At 38.4% G+C, this 24,615-nt stretch overlaps 1 protein-coding gene across 9 annotated transcripts in view; it reads right to left on the minus strand.

The window, feature by feature from the left end:
* The window catches only part of ZNF280D (zinc finger protein 280D), an 80,182-nt gene that overhangs the window by 14,828 nt on the left and 40,739 nt on the right, over positions 1–24,615 (minus strand). For 8 of the 9 annotated variants that reach the window (XR_008446423.1, XR_008446424.1, XR_008446426.1 and 5 more), the window contains 12 exons: positions 22,857–23,024; positions 21,118–21,227; positions 19,291–19,520; positions 15,118–15,275; positions 14,485–14,585; positions 14,227–14,373; positions 13,382–13,516; positions 11,290–11,546; positions 9,847–9,987; positions 7,795–7,857; positions 7,012–7,130; positions 4,489–4,525 (listed from right to left, as the gene is read on the minus strand). Coding sequence is in view for 5 of the 9 variants with exons in the window: in XM_054041416.1 (XP_053897391.1) it covers positions 4,489–4,525; positions 7,012–7,130; positions 7,795–7,857; positions 9,847–9,987; positions 11,290–11,546; positions 13,382–13,516; positions 14,227–14,373; positions 14,485–14,585; positions 15,118–15,275; positions 19,291–19,520; positions 21,118–21,227; positions 22,857–23,024 (1,666 nt within the window). In the remaining 4 variants the exon portion in view is untranslated. The remainder of the gene's footprint in view (positions 1–4,488; positions 4,526–7,011; positions 7,131–7,794; positions 7,858–9,846; positions 9,988–11,289; positions 11,547–13,381; positions 13,517–14,226; positions 14,374–14,484; positions 14,586–15,117; positions 15,276–19,290; positions 19,521–21,117; positions 21,228–22,856; positions 23,025–24,615) is intronic. The other variant, XM_054041417.1, reaches the window with a different exon arrangement.

Here is a 24,615-nt window from a genome sequence, read left to right on the forward strand (position 1 = left end):
CCAGGTGCACCCTGATCGAGGAGGGAGCCAGCCCTTCAGTCCTAAGGGACAGGAGGTAGTCCAGGACCAGCTGGAGAGGAGCAGACGCAGGGGAGGAACTTCTCTCCCTCGCCCATGAGGAGAACAGATACCACTTAGCCAGGTAGGCCCTCCGTGTGGATGGCTTCCTGCTTTCAAGCAGGACCCGTCTAACAGCCTCGGTACTCCTTCCATCCTCCGCATCTAGCCACGGAACAGCCATGCTGTCAGGTGGAGCGGGGCCAGGTTGGGATGGAGGAGACGACCTCCCTCCTGGGAGAGGAGGTCCGGGCGGAGCGGCAGCCTGCGAGGGGGGGCCGCCAAGAATTGCAGTAAGGTCCCATATCAATGTTGATGGGCCCAATCTGGGGCTATCAGGATAATTCTCGCCCCGTCTGACTTCACCTTCTGTAGGACCCTGCCTATTGCGCGCCGAGGACGCGGTGCCCGGTGCGGGGTCAGCTCGACGTGCTGGTGCCGGGGCCAACGCTGACTCCATTAGGAGAGCTCGGAGTCGGATTTCACGCTCCTTCTTTGTTCGCGGCTTGAAGGAGCGGCAAATTTTACACTTCTCACTAATGTGAGCCTTGCCCAGACAGCGAAGACACTGAGTGTGTGGATTGCTTCTGGGCATAGAATTGCGACAAGAGTCGCACGACTTGAAGCCTGGGCCACGGGGCATGCCCCGAGCCCGGCACTAACAGAAAAAAGTTCAACAAGTAACTTCAGTGAAAGCTGGATACCACTAAGGCTAGAAATGCTGCAGCAAAGCTGGAGCACAAAGTTCCGACTACCTTCACTGGCGGCAAGAAGGAACTGAGGGTGGAGGGAGCACGCAGCCTCCTTTATGGCGCGATATGTCGGCGCCACTCCAGGGGTTGCAGCGGTGCTCCCCTACTACGGATGCTGCTAAGGGAAAAACTGCCGGCACCAGTGCACGTGGCAAGCACGCACACCTACTGTGGAATACACAGGAGCAATCACTCGAAGAAGAACTACAGGTACTACTACATCGAACGAACAAGAGTTCTGGAGGAAAGCTGTAGACAAGCTGGAGCAGAGCAGTTCCGAAGCACCTTCACTGGTGGCAAGAAGGAACAGAGGGTGGGGGGAGCGCGCAGCGCCCCTTATACTGCACCATGCAGGCGCCACTCTAGGGGTCGCTAGGGGCGCTCCCCTACGGGTACTGCTAGGGGAAATACTTCCGGCACCGGTGCACGTGGCAAGCACGCACACCTATTGTGGAATACACATGAGCAATCACTTGAAGAATAGGGATCTACAACCTAGACAGAGCTACTATATGGTGGGTGCATAATTGGTTGGAAAACTGTTCCCAGAGAGTAGTTATCAATGGTTCACAGTCAAACTGGAAGTGCATATTGAGTGGGGTCCCGCAGGGATCAGTTCTAGGTCTAATCTGTTCAATATCTTTATCAATGATTTAGATAATGGCATAAAAAGTACACTTATAAAGTTTGCAGATGATACCAAGATGGGAGGGGTCGCAAGTACTTTGAAGGATAGGGTTAAAATTCAAAATGATCTAGACAAACTAGACAAATGCTCTGAAGTAAATAGGATGAAATTCAATAAGGACAAATGCAAAGTACTCCACTTAGGAAGGAACAATCAGTTGCACTCATACAAAATGGGAAGTGACTGCCTAGGAAGGAGAACTGCAGAAAGGGATCTGGGGATCATAGTGGATCACAAGGTAAATACCAGTCAACAGTGTAAAGAAAAAGAAACTGTTGCAAAAAAAGAAACATCATTCTAGGATGTATTAGCAGGAGTATTGTAAGCAAGTCATGAGAAGTAATTCTTTCGCTCTACTCAGTATTGTGTCCAGTTCTACGCACCACATTTCAGGCAAGATGTGGACAAACTGGAGAAAATCCAGAGAAGAGCAACAAAAATGATTAAAGGTCTAGAAAACATGACCTATGATGGAAGATTGAAAAAAACTGGGTTTGTTTAATCTGGAGAAGAGAAAAGAAGATAGAGGGGCCATGATAACAGTTTTCAAGTAAATAAAAGGCTGTCACAAGGACAATGGAGATAATTAAATTGTTCTCATTAATCTCTGAAGATAGGACAAGAAGCAATAGGCTTAAATTGCAGCAAAGACGCTTTAGGATGGATATTAGGAAAAACTTCCTGTCAGGGTAGTTAAACACTGGAATAAATTGTCTAGCGAGGTTATAGAATCTCCATCATTGGAGATTTTTAAGAGCAGGTTAGACAAACACCTGTCAGGGATGGTCTAGATAATACTTAGTCCTGCCATGAGTGGAGGAGACTGGACTAGATGAACTCTTGAGGTCCCTTCCAGTCTGATGTTTCTATAATATTAAAGATTTAATCCATGAACACTAAACAAGAAACCTAAAGAAAATACTACTATGCGATGTTTCCAATAATTTGAAGAAATGTAGTATCAATCTTAAATCTTTTAGGGCCAAATTCACAAGTATGTTTTGACAGCTTTAAGCCATTCTCCTGAAAAACTCATGAAGAAGTGTTCTCTTCAAAATGGCCACTACCTCACTGTTCCCAACTGAAGAGAAACCCAGCTCCCCCTCTAGGAATCTGTCAGTTTCCTGTGCTCTCATGAGGTAAATAGGAGCACTGCGAGGAGCAACTGAGTGCAGATACAGGCCTATGGCTCGAATCCCACTGAGGACAACAAGAGATGATGGCTATTTTGAGAGATGACTGTTCTTTGTGGACTTCTCTGAAGATTAACAGTGGTTGAAGAATAAAAAAGAAACTTTCAGTTATGAAGCAGCAAAGAATGGCCATAATTCTAAAAAGAAAATTCTTCTAATGAAGCCTAGTCATAAGATTCTATTAAGTTTTAACTATATGGGAAATTTGAAGAGTCTGTTTTATTCATTATTAAGATCACCAGGCATTACAAAAAAGGTTTTGCCAGGGGGTGCAATTAATTTTAAAATTAATTTAACTCAAACTAATTAATGGATTTATTTGTAAATCCTCAGAACCTTCTTTACTCAAGAAGTGGTGTAATTTGGGGGAGGATGTGCTGTAATTTTCATACATAACTAAAAGAGTGAATCCCTGCTTTCTGTGCAAAACTTAACTAATCTTAACTATATTATCTCTACAACATACAATAGATACTGAAATACACTTCTCTAATTGCAAAAAAGTACACGTACACACACACACACACACACACAGAGGAAATATATGTTATAACTGAATTTTAGCTTTATTTTGTATTTGAAAACCTATAAAAATGTATTTATTGTGATTATTTCCAGAAACAGGGAATGAGCATCATACCCTACCAGAGCATGGGAATTTTTTTTTTTTTAAATTACAAATCTATACAGCATCTTGTATACCAAATGACACTCAAACAAAGGCAGCCACTTTGATCAAAAAAGTGTCATGTCTCACACACACTGGTTCTTCAGACTAATGTCTACACTACTCAACGTGTCCAACTATTGGCCAGCTTCCAGAAGGCTGGCGTTAATATTATTAGTATTATAGGAGCTTTTGTGATGGCGCTGTTAAACAATAATAGAATAACAACAGAATAATAATAGAACAATAATAGAATACCATGTAAGTTCAACTTTCATGATAAAGAGATTGCACTACAGTACTTGTATGAGGTGAATTGAAAAATACTATTTCTTTTATCATTTCTACAGTGCAAGTATTTGTAATAAAAATGATAATATAAAGTGAGCATTGTACACTTTGTATTCTGTATTGTAATAGAAATCAATATATTTGAAAATGTAGAAAAACATCCAAAATATTTAATACATTTCCATTGGTATTCTATTGTTTAACAGTGAGATTAATCAAGATTAATTTTTTTAATCGCGATTAGTTTTTTGAGTTAATCACGTGAGTTAACTGTGATTAATCAACAACCCTAAAAAAAGTAATTTTTTTTTCTTTGCACACCTAAGAAAATCAGTGACAAAAGCACACACCTTCATCATATAAATTACCTCAGGTTCATTCTAAATGTCCTATAACTAAATCCTCATTTGTTTAGTTCAGATAAAACCACAATCTTCACTGTAACCCAACAAAGAACATTAAAGATTCATTAAACAGTGTTGATAATAGAAAAGGGTTCAAGCAGGGTTCAGATTCAGATTAGTTTAGGTTTAAGTTCAGGATTGATCAGTGCCAAAATCTCTCAGATAATCTAATAATTTTTGCAAAATTGGACAAAAATCTTGAAAGCAGTATTCATTAGAGATTTTGTCTAAGGCCAAACCATACCTGGATAATAGGTCCTCTCCAGTTAGGATACAACCCAGAACTAAAACTATGCAGACAAGCAGAGAGCTAGGAATATTTATCCACGCACCTCAAATATGAAGGAGCTCATATTCATAGTGCAACTTTTGATCATATCTAGTTATACAAATTAAGTTAACTACATTTTAGAGGTTAACAAAAATAAAAACTTACTCAGAAATGTGTTCAGCAGCAGGGCAAGCTAGGGAAACTGGAATTAAAAATAAAGAATTAATTCTACATTAAAAAATACACCTTGAAATATCATCATGAAAGATCATCCATTTCATCCTTACCCATAACAATTTTACATTCAACCAGAACACTTTGTCCAAGCCATGGGTACTAGGGTAGCTCCCCAATACTACAACCTTTTCATTGTCCATCTTGAAGAAGAATTACTGGACAAACGTACCTCAAAACTAGTGATATACTTGAAATATATCAATGGTATTTTCATCCTCTGGACAGATGACCTAAACTCCCTCACTGATTTCCACCACAACTTTAATAACCCCTATCCATCCATTAAACTCTATCTAAAACACTTCCACACTAGCGTCAACTTCCTGGACACCATGATCAGCTTCAACGTTGGAACTCTACAGACAATTTATAAAAAAAACAAACCTTGATCACCACACCTACTTTCATAGATCCAGTAACCACCTCAAACACACCAAGATATCAGTTATTGACAGCCAGGCACTCAAATACCACAGAATACAGTAGAAAAAAGTCTGGGATATACACCTTAACACACCTAAAAACTCCCCCAACCTTTCCAAGCTCATCATCAGAAGCAAGCTCCCCAGAGACCAGGACATACCAACTCCAAGCACCACCAGACCCTGCCAGCATAACAGATGCAAAATCTGTAAACATATCCCCATTGCTAGGATGATCAACACCTCCCACAACACACCTTTCCAGATCCATGGGTCCTACATATGCCTATCACAACATGCGGCGTACATCATCCAGTGCACTAAATGCCCAACAATAACTTCATGAATGAAAGCAGACAATCACTACATTCCCGAGTGAACTCACTCAGAAAAATGATAAGACAAAAACACCATATCATTTGTGTGTAAACACTTTTCACAAAATGATCTCTCTGTGGATGAGAACTGAGGTCAGCTATAAAGTACTCCTGGGGGAATTCTGCACCACTGCACATGCGCAGAATTTATGTCCCTTGCAGATTTCTTTGCTTCCCCACAGAAAAATGACTTTTTGATGGGAAGCATGTTACCTTCCCCAGCATTACGTTTTGGGGGCCCAGGGCAGCCAGCAGAAAGGTAAATCACTGCAGGGCAGAAGGCAGGACTGGGGAAGACCTGGCTAGTGGCTCCTACCGTGCATCAGTCTCTGGTGTTGGTCCCGGCTGGGCAGGGGAGGACAGGACTTCCTCTTCCCTTGCACAGCATCCGTGGCTGGGTCAGACCCACCCCCAGATTTCGCCCCTGGCTGAAGGAATCTCTGAAAACTCCCACCCCCACCCCCCACTTACTGCACCCATCACTCCCCAGCTGCAGGGGGAGGGATTCCTGTACAGGCAGCTGCTCCCCCATCCGCCCAACTCCTGTGCATACCCAGACCCTCCCACCGAGCCTCAACCCCCTGCACTCAGAAGCCCACCACCCGATGAGCCCCACTGCCCCTGCACCTGGACCACCCCACCGAGCCCCAACTGGACCCCCCACACCCAGACCCCACCCCCCCGCTGAGCCCCAACCTTCACCTGGACCCTCTGCAGAGTCCCATTACCATTGTATCCAGAACCCCCCTCAAGAAGCCCCTATGTATCCAGATCCCCCCTGCACCTGGATCCCCCACTGAGCTGCCCACACCCAGATTGCCCCACACAGAACCCTCTTGATCCACACTTGGATCCTGCTTTGCTGAGTCTGCCTGCACACACCTGGTGCACCTAGCACAGAGTGTAGGGCCCTGGGGTGTTTCTGGGGCAGGCCCGGTCCTTGCACTGTGTCAGGGTTGGGTGCAGCCTCATTGCTGAGTCCGTGTCCCGGGAGGAGCTGCACCACGGTCTCCCACCTCTGTGCAGCCAGTGTGCTCCCCAATGCCATGCTGGAGCCTCCACATTTATTTGAAAAATAAAATGTGCAGAATTTTGCAGAATTTTAAAATACATGCGCAGAATTTTATTTTTTTTGGCACAGAATGCCTTCAGGAGTAACAAAGGAAACGTGCACAACACCTTCAAAAGATGAGCCTTGGAGCTTAAATTCATAACTTTGCTAAAAGCTAAAAATCATGGACCGAAGAAAGGCACTGGCTTTATGGCTTATTACAACAATCTATAACCCACTAACCACACCCCCATTCTCCTCCATTACTGGAAAGGAGTTAATGGACCACTTCACCTTGAACAACACATATTTCAAGGGACTAACTATTTACGCTAAACAATCTGTTCCACCTTGTATTTAGCTATGACACTCTGAATACATTTCAAAGACATGAAGAAGAGCTACATGTAAGCTTGAATGCTTGTCACTGTCACCAACAAAAGTTGGTCCAATAAATGATATCACTTCACCCAACTTATCATGAAAGATTAGCATTCATTTTGGGATGTAACTCCACAAGAACCACCAATATTGTGGTAGACTAAAATACTATATTATTAATATTCAATATATAAAAATAAAATATATTACATGTACTTACCATTCTCTATAATAACTTGACAAGTATGAGTATGTCTTTCACTCAAATGTGTGGCCATCTTATCTAAGCCAGAAACATCAGTTAGGAAATCACAATTAAGACACACTACAGTAACACCCCTAAAAAGGAAGAGAAAAAAGAAAAAAAAAAGGTAAAAAGAGTGAGTAGTACAAGGCTATGAAAGATTGTCTTCTACTTGTGGCATATAAAGTTTGAGACTATGTGAAGATCCAATGAAAATAAAATGTACATGTATGTAATGTTTATGTAAATCATCATCATTTTTTGTGCACTTAAGTATTTATTATTTGCATTAAGGTAGCATGTAGGAACCCTAGTCATATACCAGGACCCCACTGTGCTCAGCACTGTAAAAACGTAATAAAAAGAAAGTCATAAAAGTATTATCCATTATTAGCACTTTTACTTAAGCATTCCAAGCATTATAGATAACAGGTGTGTGAGAGGAAGTTCTTCTTTTGAAAATTTGGCAGGGATGGGGAATAAGGGTGGAAGAAACATGTAGACAGTTGCTTTATTTATCTGCAGCTACATTAAACATTATTAGTTCTCCCACAAGCAGCTTCACTTCCCCTGCATAAACATTTTCACTTCCATGCTACTTCCAACTTGTGGCAACCCACAAGATCAAGAGTTCCAAAGTTTGAACCTCAAATACAGGCCTTATATATAATATCAACTAAGCGACTAGACAGGTATAAGAGTGTATATTAAAAAAAGAATGAAACAAAGAATAATTTGCAACTGAAAATAAGAGTTTACCTCAGTTCTTCTGAATGCTTCTTATAGATCCAAAATCTTTTACTTGGACGAGCACTATGAAAACTACAGAGAAGAAAATATAATTTACACTATTTTTCTATATAGAGGGCAAGTCTTTCTGAGTGTAGTACTCCACATAACTACACTGTAAATGGTACTGCAAGTTGCCTGTTGCAAGACATGAAAATAAAGGCCTTTTATTGTCTGTCCATGTACTAGTCTAAGGTAGTAAATTTGGTACATAAAGAGTTTACAGGTTCAAGCATCTCATTCCCTGTTCAAAATACTGAAATACTACACCAACATCTTTAAAACATCACTAGTTGTTATATATTTTCAGGATTAGACTACCAGTTAAATAAGTATGTCTTTATCCTTTTCCGTTTAGTAAACTTTTAAGTACTTTCGGAGGAATGTGATTTTTGGAGAAAACATTTCAGTCATGATTAGCTGAAGTACTATGAAGTTTAATTTTCAGGATACAATCACTTACTATTATAATATGGCAATAGCATTGCATTGTCTTTGAATAAGTACTTTGAATTTTTGTGTTTGGACATAAATAAGTAGTAAGTCATTTCTGAAAATAGATAAAACAGCCTGAGAATATATTCTCAACTTCTAAAGGTTTAACTATTATTTTGATGTTTTACAGTAATTACAATAAGCTATATGTTTGTTCTCAGTATCAGTATTTCAGTTTGCTCCAGCTCCACTATGTTTTGGAAACAAGGCATCATTTATGGACTATACTCAATAGGTTTACACAACAGCTTAATAAATGTGCGTATGTGAGATCTGTCTTAATATATAAGACAAACTAAAGCCACAAGATAGCTATACAGCTGCTGGTTGCTAACATAGAAGGTTCTCCTATTAACTAACTAGAAACCAGCAAGTTTGTAACACGATACATCACTTCATCCAAAAACTCAAATGGACACTGACACCACAACATGTCTGTGTGTGTAGGTAGGCACAGGCATGTCTACATACATACACACAAAATGCTAAAACATTAAGATTGTAAAGTCAAGCACTCAGTTAGAAAATGCCAGAATTTAAAGTTGCCTAGGCAACCTTAACTCATTCTGATTGTGCGTATGCATTATATAGTCCTTAATTATATGATCACATTTTTTTCACAGGACCCCTGCCTCATTCAGTGCACAGACTGAACAGTGCTCATTTAATGAGCAGCTATTCAACATTTTGATTTACCCTCATTGTATGTGAGGTCCCATACCTTATTTACTGCACCACTATTCAAACACTCCACTAAATACAGAATTATTAATTTTCTCATGGGCTTTTCTATCACGATCATCACTGCAGTATCTGACTATTTCACAAACATCAATGAATTTATCTTCACATTACCCCTGTGAGATAAGGCAGTATTATTTTACAGATGCAGAACTGAGGCACAGAGAGAATAGGGTCAAAAAAGTATCCATTAATTTTGGGTGGCCAATTTTAGACACTTACAGCCTGATTTTTCAGAGAACGTCTCATTATATAGCACTGCGTACGTTTAAAGCACAGATCCCATAGACTTTAGTTGTAACTGTGACTGAACTGCCCTTCTACAATTCAAACATTAGGGTCTCAAGGTGGGTGGCTAGAAAATGAGGAAAAAATTATTACTGATCACCTCTGAAAAATTTGGTTTAAGTTACTTGCCCAGCCTCACATAAGAATTCTGTGGCAGAGATAGAGGCACGGATAGAACCCAGTTCTCCAGGGTGTCATTTCATTGCCTCAACCACGAAATCATTGTTTCTCTTCCTGCAATACCACGCCTCACTCTATACGCAGGGTCCTGCTTATAGTCTGAGTTGTTTTTTTATAGCAAGTACCAGTGCAGTGGATTTAGCCACACATCTGTCATTAACATTGCTTTGAAAATCTAAGCCTATAGTTTTCCTCAGTCCTATAAAACAAATACAAGATACAACTCACAGAAACAGTTAACATAAATTATATATAGGTTAAAGAAAAATATTTTATAATAACCATGACTATAATTATAAAAATTTGAACAGTTCTCACCTCATCATATGATTCACATAGGCTTTGCTACAGCTAGTATTGTATCTGCATAAGCTGCAATGGACATATGCTGGAAAGTGACTTGCAAAATCTTTTATTTCTGAGTAACATTCAATGCATTTATGAACTCCCAAACGATACCTAATAGTAATACAAATGAACCAAATACTGTTAGTGTTAATACATTAAGGGGACATAATATATTTAAAAGGTCTTATTTTAAAGCCTCAACAGCATTGGTTTGACTAGTAAAAAGAGGGTCTTTTTAACAATGTGTTGACTGACTAATGATTTTAAACACCACTTAGTACCCAGCGTAGACAGTTTAACACCTTTTAAAAATGTTAGCTGGTCATGGTAGAGCCTATATACAAAGTACTGTTTAAATTCATATTAGCTCATATTTCTTAAAAAACACTCAAGAGATTTCCCCCCCTCTAATTACAGTGTCATTCTGATCTTAAAACTTACTCAAAGGTTATCTGCAAAGGACTTTTAAATAAGTTATTTGCCTGCTTTTTGCTTCTCTAAGCTGTGTAGAAAAGGATTGGGGGGGGGTCTCCTCTGAGATGTCTTCCCAACCCATCCACCCCCAAAATACCCCACAAACTTTACAGAAAAATTAAATGAAGAAAGTTAAGTCTGGTCCTCCCTAATTTTGTTGGAGGCCCAGTTGGATGTCCTGAAGCATATTTATTGTGAGGTTTAGTACCTCAATTGAAGAAGCAGGATTGTTAATCTTTAACAAAGGCGTTCTGTATCCAAAATGTTATTCATTGAAGTTAAATAGCTATTAAAAAAGTTTTATACAATCAAACTAAAGATCCTCTCTCTTCTCAATAGCTTAGCTTTCAATCTCTTGACTCTTCTGGAACAATTTCATTACATCTCCAGTCACCAGAGTGCCTTCTAGGACAGACAAGACCTGAATTCCTAATTTTAAAAATAAACAGGAAAAAACAAACAAAACCTTAAAAACCCTACAAACAAAATGATTTCTTTGTAACCTCATAAAGAAGCTAAAAGGAACACAAGCACAGCTATATTTCCCTTTGCAAGTCATCTTTAGTAGACTCTACCTGGAGACTCAATATTTCAACAAAACATGATTTTGTACAGTGACCCAGTGAAAAGTCTAAATTTTGTAGGAAATTAGTACTTTTCACATCATCTGTCCTGCTCATCCATTGCCAGGAAGTCTGTTGCTAAAAAAACAAACAAATCACATGGGGAAGAATAAAGATAAAAATAATATCAAGATATTGGTATGCAAATATCAAGATACTAGCGTCTTTCTTATGAACCTGCTCTTCCTGCCAAACTCAACCATGTCACAAATCCTCTGTGTTCCAATAAGCTTTATCTTCATGAACTGATCTTTAACTACTTTTTGTAAGTATGTTCAAAATATACTTTAGAACAGTATTAACTGAAAGATTTTACCTTAGATTATGCAATGCTGTATTGGCAACTTTTTTTTTTTTTTTGCTGCTGCTGCTGCTGCTGCTGCTAGTAAATGTGTTTTGCTTCTTCTGTATAGTTGATGATTTTAATTTTGATTTATTTGTATTAGATTTGTTGTGATTTTTAGTGTTTGTGTTTTTAGTTTTGGGAGATAACTGAAATGTGGAGGTGCTTGTGCTAAAAGATGTGGCAGATGTTCCAGATTGAAGAGGTCCAACGGAAGCTCGAATAGTAACCTAGGAACATGAAATAATATGGGCACTTTATTTTTATAACACTGTAAAAATTAATGACACTAATTAGCGAGTTATATTTAAATTTTTGAAATGCCTATTCCTATAACTTAGGCAAAGCTTTCATTTGCCTTGTATATTTTGTTCATATCCCTGTTGCATAAAACAAATAAAGCAGTTTACTGTCAGGAAAATTTTGCTTCACATGGAACACAAATATATAGAATCCTATTCAATAAGACATATGTTGAAAAATATTACTTTCAACTGACACAGAACAGAAGCTATACCCCAAGTAGTTTACTGATTTTCAGCAAAAAAGGGGGCATCCAATAGGTAACAGCAGAAAATTCTAAAGTAAGCAAGCAGAACATCTACTACTTAGTCTTCCCATTAAATCTTAGGATAATTGAGTGTGTTATCACAGAAGACTGAAGTCTGACCTGAGGGTTTACTGGGGGGAAAAGAAGTACTTCATAATTTGCAAAGCACCTATCCAATTATGAGTTCTCCTACAGGGACTGAAATGACAGTGTGGTCAAGCTGGTCAGCTTCCAACAGACCAGCTACTTCACAGACCTGCCAAGTCCACAGGTTTTCCTCATAGGACTATGGATCTCAAACCCTCTTAGAAGTTGGTATGAAAAAACCCTAATTTACAGGGAAATCTTGTGCTGATTGGCTACTTGTCACTCATTCTATTTTTTCCTTGAGGAAGGGGAACCAGGTGAGATGATGATCCACACGCTGATGAACAGCAAGGTTCCCTCAGCACATATAGCAAGAAGAGCTCTCTTTATCTCCCTTCAAACATGGTCTGGAAAACTCTTATAGATCTCTGTGCTCAGGACAGAGTTCTAACTAGGGAGCAGCAACTTTTGCCCCCTTGCTGGCTGCTGCTCTTCCCCAACATGGCCCCATAAATTGAGAAAGGGTCAAATATTCTCAACCACTGATCACACCCTCTCTATAGTCAATATGCTGAAGCCCTCGCTTTTCTCCAAGAAAGTGAGGGGGAAAGAGAAGGCAAAAACAGGACCCTCAGCTCAGGAAAGCAGCAAGACAGACTTCTTCTAAAAAGTGGGAGTGGGGCTATTATCAATTGTGTGTGTTGGGGTGCACAGACATGTGCGGGGAAAGCACAGTCCTGTATAAATTATGAAGATGGGAGGCTGTTGCGGATTGTGGGGGAGTTAGGGCCCTGCACCCCCGGCTTCCTGCGATTCACCATGACTCTCAGCCAGCCAGTAAAGCAGAAGGTTTATTTGGATGACAGGAATACAGTCCAAGACAGGTCTTGCAGGCACAGACAACAGGGCCCCCCTCAGTTAGGTCCAGCTTGGGGTCCCAGGGCCTGCCAGCCCACCCCCCTTTGGGGGGGTCAGAGCCATCTCTGCCTCCCAGCCATCTCTCCAGCCTGCTTCCAGCACTCTGCTTTCAGCGACCCCTCCCACAGCCTTTGTTCAGTTTCCCGGGCCCGGAGTCACCTGGCCTCCAACCCCTTCCTGGGTTCTCATGTTACAAGCTCAGGTATGTTCCCTTGGGCCGACTCCCATCCCCCGATGCAGAACATCCTAGTCACACTCTCCTGTCAGCATTCACACACCCCAGCAAGAACAGGCCCAGTTCGTCACAGAGGCAGAATTAAATAATCCGCTTTGAGGGATGGTGTAAAATTGATTGCTTTGAGCAGGGAAGATTCCCTCCTTTCCCAACTCCTCAGTATCTCCCACCTAAAATCCAGTACCCCCATCTCCTCCTCTCTAAGTAGGCTCTCTCCATTTCTCCGGCCAGGTAACTTTTTCTTTTTTTCTCTTTTATATGAAGTAAAAACTTACTTTAGTTCCAGGAGGCAATCCCTCTAATTGCTTAGGTTTCCTGAATGTCCGGTGATGCTGAGTCTTGTGATCCATTTTTTCTTTGCATGTCAAAAATTGCAATCTGCACTTAGTACAACGGTATATTCCTTTTTTCTTTTAAAAATGGAAGACAATTTACAGTAAGCAGGAATCTTCTAATGAACTGAAACTGCCATCCTAGCATGTCTCAAGCAATAATGACCTAAATCTTATTTTAACAAGTCACTCTTAATAATCCTAAAACCTATAATAGTGTATAACAAACCAGAAAATGAACCTGTGTACAGTGCTTTTAAATGCAAAGCAATACATAAACACGATGTATCAGTAGCATCTAGGTTACCAATTCAATGAAATTACAAATAAAAGATAACTATAATCCTGCATCTGGTTCCGCAAGAATGAGTGTGTGTTTTGTCACTGATTTCAAGAGGATGTCAGTATGACATATCTAAGCAAAGAAATGACATGTATTCTTTCATAGACTGTGCAGAGGTTTTTTAATAGATTTTTAATATTATTGCTAACACAAGTTACAAAAATAACTCCTCACACATCAATATATTGGGGAAATCTAAGAATGGAATCCAATAGTTTACTTAAAAGAATTCAAAAGAAATGGCCCAAAGTTTTATACGATAAATATTTTCTCTTATTAGTATATTTACCTCCAGTATTTTAAAAGATAAGTCTTCTCAATGGTCGCACAATCAATTAAGCTATTTTTATGTGGGAAAATGTACATTAGCATATTATTAAGTTAAGTTTTGCTTTTTTGGTCACATTTCTATATCATGAAGAGACAAAAATTAATAGCTACTTACCTGATGCCTCATATAATGATGCATGTATGGTGCTCCAATTTTAATAACTTTGAGGCAAAATGGACAAAGCAAATGTTTTGTGTTTTCATGTACAGTTCTAAAATGGGTTTCTACATCTGAAAAAGCTGATGATCTGTAATTGCACACCTAGAAATAAAAGTGTAATTTAACATCATGAGATCTTATGTTGACTTCTTTGCTGAAAATTTTCTTAAGGAAAAAAAAATAGGTGTTTTAATACTGAATACTCTGAGGTACCTGGCAAACATATGGCATTTCACCTGGCTTATGATTGTCCTTCATATGTTGCAGAAGAACTTGCTCTGTTTCAAAGGATAATTCACAGATTTTACAAATAGCTGAAAAAGAACAGAAAATAATCAAAATGTATTAATTGGAGTTTGGGGGAAGAAATAGAGTATTGTGCGTGTGTAAACTGCTATGTATATATATATATACACATCAAGTGAAATTTACACATACAGAAGTATTAAAGTAATAAAGATGAGACAAACTGCAGATTTATTTTGCTTCTGAAACTTGCTTCAAGAGTCTGCAGTCAGGATTTCCTGGTGTGATGCACTGTCTTTTAAAATACAAGAAATCTGGCAATGGAGAGCTCAATTCTATTAATTTTTGTTGTTGTTTTTAAACCTGGACTGAAACAGTAATCTTTCAAACAACTAATCTGAACAAAAGCTGGTAACTGAACATGGTAACTAAAAGCTGATAAACTGGCTGATCAACTACTCTCTAACCTCAATACTTATTCTCCCCTTTAAACAAAAACAAAAAACAATGGTTTCCTGCATCTTTATTTGCAAGTTACAAATCAGCAAATAGCTAAAATTGTAAGAACACAATGATTAAACACAAAGAGAACAAACTTACTAGATGATTCATAAGGGGTGTGTGTGCTTTCAATGTGGCACTGCAGCTGGAAAGGTGTGGGAAACTGACGATAACAGTGCTGGCAGGTGGTGTGGCTTTCCCAACTTTCACTGCTCTGCTTCTCAAGCTCTAAATGGTGTTTCATGTGGTTCATAAACCTATTAAAGATAGAGAACAGGTGCATAAGCTAAGTTTAAACAAAAAACATACTTGACAAATTTGACATGAAGTATGTAAAGTAGAAAACACTGTTGAATAGGAGCACTTTTCAAGTGAATTGTAATGAGACTTATGGTTCTTATGATTTCTAAATTGTCAAACATTTCATAAATGGAAGTTACAAATAAAAAAACCAAACCTTTCAACAGATTAACCGAAAGACACCCTGAATATTAAATTAAAAAGGCACTATCATCTCAAATATACTCTGCAGTATAGGGAATCTATAGTATTATGTCATATTTGCTTATAGTCATGCCAGACTATGTCAGAGGGACAAGGTGGGTGAGGTAATATCTTTTATTGGACCAACTTCTGTTGGTGAGAGAAACATACTTTCAAGCTTACACAGAGCTCTTCTTCAGATCACCTTCAGGTATGGGGGCCTGACAGTGACCTGAAGAAGAGCTCTTTGTCAGCTCGAAAGCATGTGTCTCTCATCAACAGAAGTTGGTGCAATAAAAGATATTACCTCACCCACCTTGTCTCTCTAATATCTTGGTACCAATACAACAACACTGCATATAACGATACATAGGATGCTTTCCAAATTTCAAGAAAGGACAGTCCCTGCTACAAAGAGCTTATAATCTAATGAAGGGAAACGAATAAAACAAAATAAACGATCTTTACACAAGTCAACTCAATTCACTCTAAGCAGCATAGCAGAAGTGGGTTTTAAAAAGTGACTGAAACATGGACAGGGAAGAGGCCCTGCAAAGGAGCATAGGAAGACTATATCTTATATAAGGGATTCCCTCCCCACAGGCATATTGTAGGAGTCATGTCCCGAGTATGCTGCCATGAAACCTTGTGGAGTAATGGGGGGGGGGGAGGGGGCATGTGCATGCCCCTCAAAGCCCACATTCCACAAACCAAAAAGTAAAAGTCATTCAACAGAACCATCCCATCCCCCTGAATTCCTTTCTACTTTCAGGAGCTTTATTTAGAGATCAGTTTTAAAGTACAGGGAGGAAGGTTGGCATGTTATTGTTTGTACATACAGTAGAATCTCAGAGTTATGAACACCAGAGTTACAAACTGACCAGTCAATCACACACTTCATTTGGAACCAGAAGTACACAATCAGGCAGCAGCAGACATCCCTCTTCCCCCCCCCCCCCAAAAAAAAAAAACAAATACAGTACAGTACTGTGTTAAACGTAAACTACTAAAAAAAGGAGGGGAGCAAAATTTTTCTTCTGCATAGTAAAGTTTAAAAGCTGTATTAAGTCAATGTTCAGAGTTAGGAACAATCTGCATTCCTGAGCTGTTCGTAACTCTGAGGTTCTACTGTACCCCCTTTTTCTTCTTTCATAGGCCTACACAAAACTCTACCGTAGGAGACTTGCTACAGGAGGCATATTGAGGAGACAAGCTAGTCACTGGGGGTGAAGTGTGCAAATGATAAAAAAAAACTAGGAGAGTGGTAAATAATGACAAGAACAGGTCAGTTCTACAGAGTGAGCTAGATCACTTCGTAAGGTGGTCTCACTTGAACAATCTGTGTTTTAATACAGCCAAATGCAAGATCACATCGATAAACAAAAAAATGTAGGTCACACTTACACATAGGAGGACCGTATTTTGGAATGCCTGTCTCTGAAAAATCATCATGATGCATAACCAATTAAACATGACCTCCCAGTGTGATGTGGTTGTTAAGACCACTAACAAGATCCTTGGATGTATAAGCAGGGGAATATTGTGTAGAAATAGGTAGGTGATATTACTACTGGATAATACTTGCATGAGCCCATTACTAAAATACTGCATCTAGTTCTGGTCCACACTTGAAAATGGATGTTGATAAGATGGAAAGGGCTCAGAAAAGAGCTACAAGAACGATTCAAGGTCTGGAAAATCTGTATTACAGTAAGAGATTAAAGAAGATCAATCTATGTAGTTTATCCAAGAAAAGGTTAAGAGATGACTTGATTATAGTCTGTAACAACATACAAGGGGAGAAGATTTCTACAGTGCTCTTTAATCTAGCAGATAAAGGCATAACAAGATCCCATGGCTGGAAACGTAAGATAGATAAATTCTGATTAGATGGTAAAATGCAAATTACAGCAAGAATTCTTAACTATTGGAAAAGCTTGCCTATGGATGTGGCAGACCCACACGTTTGATGATGGCACTAGCATGGTCTGAAACAGAGATTCCCTTCATTCCAAAAGCTCATCCACAAAGTGGTAAGGGGAAATTTCTCAGGCACCAATCCAAAAGATCCTATAGAAGAGTAGCTGGGGTACAACATTAATGTCATCTGACATCATGTCCACCAGAGTCTACAGAAGGTGAAGGTTTCTGGTACTTTAGCTATGCAACTTCAGGAAATCAGCTGCATTTTTGACCAACTAGAGAGTCAATGCCAAGGCAGCACTCTTTAGACCTGTACAACAGTAATACAAATAACAAGAAGGCTTGATTGTGGTTCAGGCACTATGGTCACATAAATCAATTATTAAAACAGAAAATGTAATAAGAAATAATGAGGGGTTACAGGACAGAGTCAACAAAAGAATATTGGCAACTTCTGACTTTAACATGAATCAAGAGATAATAAGGAGAGTAGCAGTCAGCAACAGAGTGAGTTGACAGTGACAGGATACTTCCTTGACTGATCAGAATGATAACTAGGAAGAGTCTAGAGAGGCCTGAATACTGGTGATTGGAGGGCACAGCTACCAGTACCTCTGAGGACCAAGTAACTTTGAGAGCTAAGGGAATGTTTCATGATAGAAGCACAAGCCCCAAGAAGAGGAATCCATTAACTAGTGTATCTTTGTAAGAGACCCAATGTGTTCACTTAAAAGAAAATAATCTATTAAAATATTTTGTCACCAATTAAGTTTATTGGTAAGTCAAATACTGTAAACAACTAAACAAAGTATTAAATATTGTAAACTAACAATATCTTTTTAAAATGAAAATATTCTTATATGTAATACTACTTATAGACTATTTCCAAGATGAGCTAAAAGAGGCTCTTATTTTTAATAGTAAAACTATTATGCACAGAAAAAGACAAACAACTTTCTTCAACCCACATCAAATACTGTTTACAGTTTTTAAAGATAAATGAAAGGAAGGAAATGCCATAGCCAACAGCAACTATCAAATCATGAGAGCAAACCCTTTGAAGGTCTGACAGCATACAATATTTTCCAGCTGCTTAAAAAATAAATTACTAGTAGTTTTATTTGTGAGTTAGTTTTTAAGTGTGTGTAATAGCAATTTTAATGCCTGCAATTATAAGAACCTTTTGTTTTATTTAACGATATGAGTTTAATGTTATCACAAGCCTGTTCATTTTAAACTTGCAGACTATGCCCTTTGAAGGCCCAGTCCATTTTTCAGTTTTACATTCTGCTACATCAGCTTCCCTTACAGGCGTCTTATGAAAAAGAACTACGACCTTAACTGCCAAAGCAATTGTGTTACAAACTTGCCTACCTATTGAAACAGCTTATGAAAGCTTTTTGTTGCATTTGAAAGTAAAGTTATTCCATCAAAAGAAGAGTTTTTATACTGGTTACATCACTACCAATTACTCATCGTGGACCCCTAAAGGTAACTATACTGAAATCTACTGTTAATGTCATCAATCTGGATGGCAAATTGTAAAAAGGTAATGTGTTGCTCTTTCAATTTCCATACTACCACAACCAGACTCATTAAAGCATACAATACTCTTTATCTTGGAAGTATTAAGATTAGCCATTCTAATTTGTACAAAATTTAAGTTCCAAACATACACACGTTGTGAAAAATGAATTAAGTTTTACTTTACACTGAAGTAACTTTATAGCATTAATTTTCAAATTAAGTCCTATACATAAAATGCATCTTTACAGTCCAGATACAATTGTGACTACATGACTTTTAATTTTCTTTTTGTTACTAATCTGTAGTATCTAGCAGTTACAGAAGTGAATGTTTAGATACCTTATGTTATTTTTAAGAACTTTCAAACAGCTGAAGCACTTAAAAGTTGTATGAGTCTTCTGTTCCTGTTGTACCCGCTGGACATCACCTTCATGCTTTCCATAATAAAAGTCATTAACTAACATGATCAATTTTCCTTTCTCAGATTCAGCAGTCTTACTTGGTGTATTTGAACATTCTGTTTTGGACATTCCCAGAAAGAAGTTATTTACCAAATCTGGACAACAATACTGAAAAAGAGACACAAGTCTAAGTTACCAAATTGCACTAAAAATGCTAACCTTGCTATACCTGCATTTTTATTTCCATTACTGTGGGACATGTTCTCACTTTGCTTTTACACCTATGTCTATTCTGGATGGTATCTGCTCTTGTGTTATTGCAAATACAAAAATACATAAGGATAGGATTTAGATAATTAAACACCAAGTATTTTAAAATACCTACAAAGGGTTTTTTCTTTTATGTTAATATGACTACTATAAATCACAAGGCAGAATTACTACCTTGTTTTATATGTTGATTAAAAAATATTCTGAAATGTACAGCACAATTCAAATTTCTCCAATCTTCATTTTATTAATTAGAAAATTATTCTCCCTCCTAACATAAAATTTAAGCTGAGTAAAACAGCTGCTTTGTTAAACAAAATATTTGTATGCATGAGTTTGTTGACAACTATGAAGAAAGCTGTATTTATTTTTTAAAAATTTGACTCTCTTTTAAAAATATCTGTATATATAAAACACCAATGTGCTGAATTGATTAGAGCAGATAATGGATAGTAAAAACATCAAAGTTTTCTTTCCCAACTCCATGAATGAATTTAGAATATGGAAAGTCATCTACCATCCATGGCCTCTGCTTCCCTAGCTAAAATAGAGATAATGTTTACATAGCTAACAGAAGTATTGCAAAACTTAATGTTTAGAAAGAACTTTTGAGTTCTTTAGCTAGAAGGTGCTATATTGCTGTCCAACAGTAAACAAAACTGGAATGCTTCCAAGGACAACTTTTGCTAAACAACATGCCTTGCTGCGTAGTACTAATTTCTCTGACCCCAGTTTGTGATAAGCTCATTTCCTGTTGTAGGTGAAATGACAGTCCTTGACTTATTTATCCCACTAGGTTAACTGAAGATGTATTTTATTCATAAAAATGTGCAAGTTAATAAAACCAAACAAACCCACTTTCTTCAACAGTATCTTTCAGCACTAAATTCTCCAAATGAACTTAACTTTTCTCTAACAAAATGATCACGAATGGATCAAAATTGAAAAGGTGCAATTGAGTATCTATACATTTTTGAGAGGAGGAGAGGAAAAGAGTAATTTTCTCTCTTTTATAAACAGCATCTTTTTTATTTTGCACTGTTCCTGGCCCATGAAGGGGGTCATATTTTGCCTGTACAAACAGTAATTCGTAAGGCATTTAGGGTTCAATTCTTCAAGAGTCTGAACTCCCGTTGCATGAGAGTTGAGGATCATCAACACTATACATGAGGTGCTAAGACCCTCACAGAACTGGGCTATAAAAAGCCTATGAGGTTTTTATTTACATATGACAAAGCAAGAGTGCACCTTTCAAAAGGACCAGGAACAATGAAAAAACAGGTGAAAATTAATCTCATTTTGCTAATTTCTTTTTCATTCTTCTTTGCTCATGGGTGTGAAAAACATTCAGCATCTCAGCGAATTGGGCCCATGATGAAAATATCCAAAGTGCAGAACATCTCTAACTTGTCATAAAAATTTGACCCCTGTTTTACAACTCTGCTTAATCCCAAAATGTTTATAATTACTTTTCACAAATACAAAAAACTTTTACCTTCATGTGATTTTTTAAAGGATCCATAAGATTGAAGTGAATATTGCATTTTGGACAAGCTCGTGGAAAAGGTGCTCCATTTTTAACATTGCTTGATGTAGTATTAGTACCTGTAAAATGTGAAGTGTACATTAGGACTCCAAATTTACAGTCCATCACAAGAGTAATTATGACAAAACGTCTTAGAAGTCCAGAAAAATACATGGTTTAAAATGATATCTATTACAACTCAGGTGACAGTGGTGGCTGTAATTAAAGACTGAATTCCAACTGCCATTATAATTACCCTTTCATTTTCAAATTCTTTTTGGTGACAACTTGCACACAATATTACTGTATGTCCAAAAATACTTTAAGAGTGGAAGAGATAACAAGAGCTAGATGATCTACCTATCTAAGGTCCTTATGCAGCACTACTTATGCAGTGATTTTAAGACAGCATTTAGAATTTTTGTTTTACAGGATTTAGTCTGACCACTTCTGGAAAGGAGTTACATGACTTGGCTATTAGTGATGAGAGTATTGTTCTCTCTGCCAGGTAGTTGGAACCTAAGCCTATTCAGCTGCATCATTCGTGCTGATCTAAGAGGTCTTTGAGGTTCATGGAGAATAAATAGGTATCTCAGGCACTACACCCACATTCATGAGAGAATAGTGTTTTCTCTTATTAACATAAAAATTGTTTGCCACCTGCTAATCAGTTTGTATTTAAATGTTGGAATAGCTCATCTTTAGTGAATATTGCTTATATCTGGGCTTAAGCTCTCTTGGAGCTGCCAAAATCAGAGCCAGCTGCCTCTGTAGATGAAGTTCTCTCTTTGGCATACAGTCCTATCCAGGTAAGCAGTTTAGGCAAAAGGAGGAATAAACACAGGAGGGCTGTGTTTTTTGTTTTGTTTTTTTTTAAAGAATACATATGAACTATTTGAGGTCAACTGTAATCTACCAGACTATGACCAAAGGTCACAACAGTCAACACACCACCTTATAAGAAGAACCAGGCAACATTATTCATTTTTGGCCTGCGGGAAGAGAGGAGGCAAAAAATTAAGAATTGGGTCAACTGAAACATTTCATAAACTCACGTAGCTTTTGCCAAATTGTTTTAATGAATATGCTAATCTAAAATAGCTAGAATTCCTCTCCTTTTGTAGGGAGGGAGAAGCCTATCAGAGCGCAAAAGAAGAAGCTATTTCAAACTAAATCAACAAAATTGCTATTAACAGGATTTTTTCTTTGGGGAGGGGATTTCTGCAGTTGCAGGTCCGAACAGGAAATTCTTCACTCAGAGAATCCTTGCAATCTTGGTTATTAATCTTCAAAAAAGGTACTATTTTGCTATTCCATTTTTTATATATAGATTCTAAGGTAATGTGATTTAACTCTGGGCCAATGAACTCTAAATATTCATATCTTCACAATTACTGAACCAGTTAACTTTATTCTTGACTTGCTTTATAGAGATCAATGAAACTCAAAACAAGCCACATCTGAAGACTAAATATACTGTAACATTTGTTAGGCTTCAGTGTGTATTATATAGAGTATTAAAAAATACCTCTTTATATAAGAAGAGAACATATTTTAAGGCATAGGCACAAGGGGCAGGCAGAGCTGTTGAGTTAACTCTGCCTTAACTTCTTAGTGTTGATCGTTCAACTTTAACATTGCATTAGTGCTAGCTTTTTCCATGGAACAGATACATGGATTTAACAGCTAGACCATTTAATCTACCCTACCTTTTGAAGAAACATTTTGTGATGGTGTTACTGTTGGAGAGTTAACTGAAGGTGATACAGTTGAATTGCTTCCAGCACCAACCTCATTAGGCTTGGCCTTTTTTGGAGTAACACTGTTGGCTTCAGAAGTAGCTGGACGCTTAGACACAAAACCACTCTCATTCAGACCTATAGCAGTTTAAATTAAAGAACCTCAGTTTTTTCATAGTATATTACCAATCTCTTACTGATGATTACTTTTTAAATGGACAAACAAGTCTAAACAAATAATAGTTATTAAAATCTCCTCTACCCAATAAGCCGTTTATAAATTAGGAAAATTATGTTTGTTTGAGTCAGCCATCAATACTTGGAAGTTAATGTGATGTGAATGAATAAGAGAATAGACTGCAGCCCCCTCATTTAAGACACCTCATATATTTGTTGGAGCCTACCTAAAGAGCCTGGTCTTTCTGATCCCTCTTCATCTAGCACAGGCCAAATTTGCGTGCCTAACCACAGATGGCTATAGCATTAGTCACTGCAATGCATACCATTTGGAAGTGCCTTTTCATTCTTCTCTTCAACAGAATCTCTCTCTTTTACTTAGCATTCAGTTTTAGTTTATGTATTTGATGTTTCACTCCATATTCTTTATGAAAATATGTTTATGACATGAATATGATATAACTGAGATATACTTTATGCAAGATGGCTCATGTAAGATATCACTGGAAAGGTTATGGTTTACTGAATGTGATTATCCAATTTGTATGCTTGTATCATTTCTGTATCTGAAGTTAGGAATATGTACCTATATTTCAAATGTGTTACTTTGGGTGTCACCCCCAAGTAGTCTTTCAGGTACAACTATGGAAAAGCAAGGCAGGGCTAATGGCCCATTAGCAATGACAATGGACTGTGAAAGAGCTTAGTCTTCCTGTGGACGCTCCAGACAGCCTATGAGTAATGGCTGCCACAGCTCTGCAGAGACATGGGTCTGAGTCACCTGGTACTGGACCCATCCCTTGGAAAGCCAGTGTTCTGTCACTGGGAGACAAAGGGTTCCTACCATACACAAGAGCTACAGAAGGCAGGGGAATGACATCATTGTGGTTCTCCTCTGCCTCCACACCCAAAGAGACACTGAAAAACACCCGAAAGCAAGAACTGAATTGTGGGGAGAAGGGCTGAGCCCAAGCTGGAAGGGTGTCTGGCTTGTGAGTAATAATACCTGAGGTCTCAAGCTGGAGACCAGTGCAGATGCCTTTCAAGACTTTCTGTAATCTGCCTGCAACATTATCTAGGATGAGAAATTACTATTTGTAACCAATTTCTTTAGTGAAACAAGCTCATTTTCAGAGTAGCATCCAGCAGACTTAGTCTGCATCCACAAAAAGAACAGGAGTAATTGTGGCACCTTAGAGACTAACAAATTTCTTTGTTAGTCTCGAAGGTGCCATAAGCTCAGTTTGTGTGTTTTGTTTTATTTGCTTAGTAATCTGCTTTGTTCTGTTTGCTACCTCTTTAACCACTTAAAATTCATCTTTTATAGCTAATAAACTTATTTCTTGGTTAGAATATAACCCCGTTTGTGCAATTCATGGGGGCGGGGGGGGGGCGGGGGGGAGATGAGAGGCTGTGCATACCTTTCTCCACATTGAGGGAGGAGGCAGATTTCATAATATACCTTTGGGTTTGCACCCCAAGGGAGGTGGACACCTGAGTGCTGGAGCAGGTCCCTTAGGCTGACGCTTCCCAGAGCTATTCTCAGTATCTG

Source organism: Malaclemys terrapin, chromosome 10 (assembly GCF_027887155.1).
Source record: "Malaclemys terrapin pileata isolate rMalTer1 chromosome 10, rMalTer1.hap1, whole genome shotgun sequence".
Classification (NCBI taxonomy): domain Eukaryota; kingdom Metazoa; phylum Chordata; order Testudines; family Emydidae; genus Malaclemys; species Malaclemys terrapin.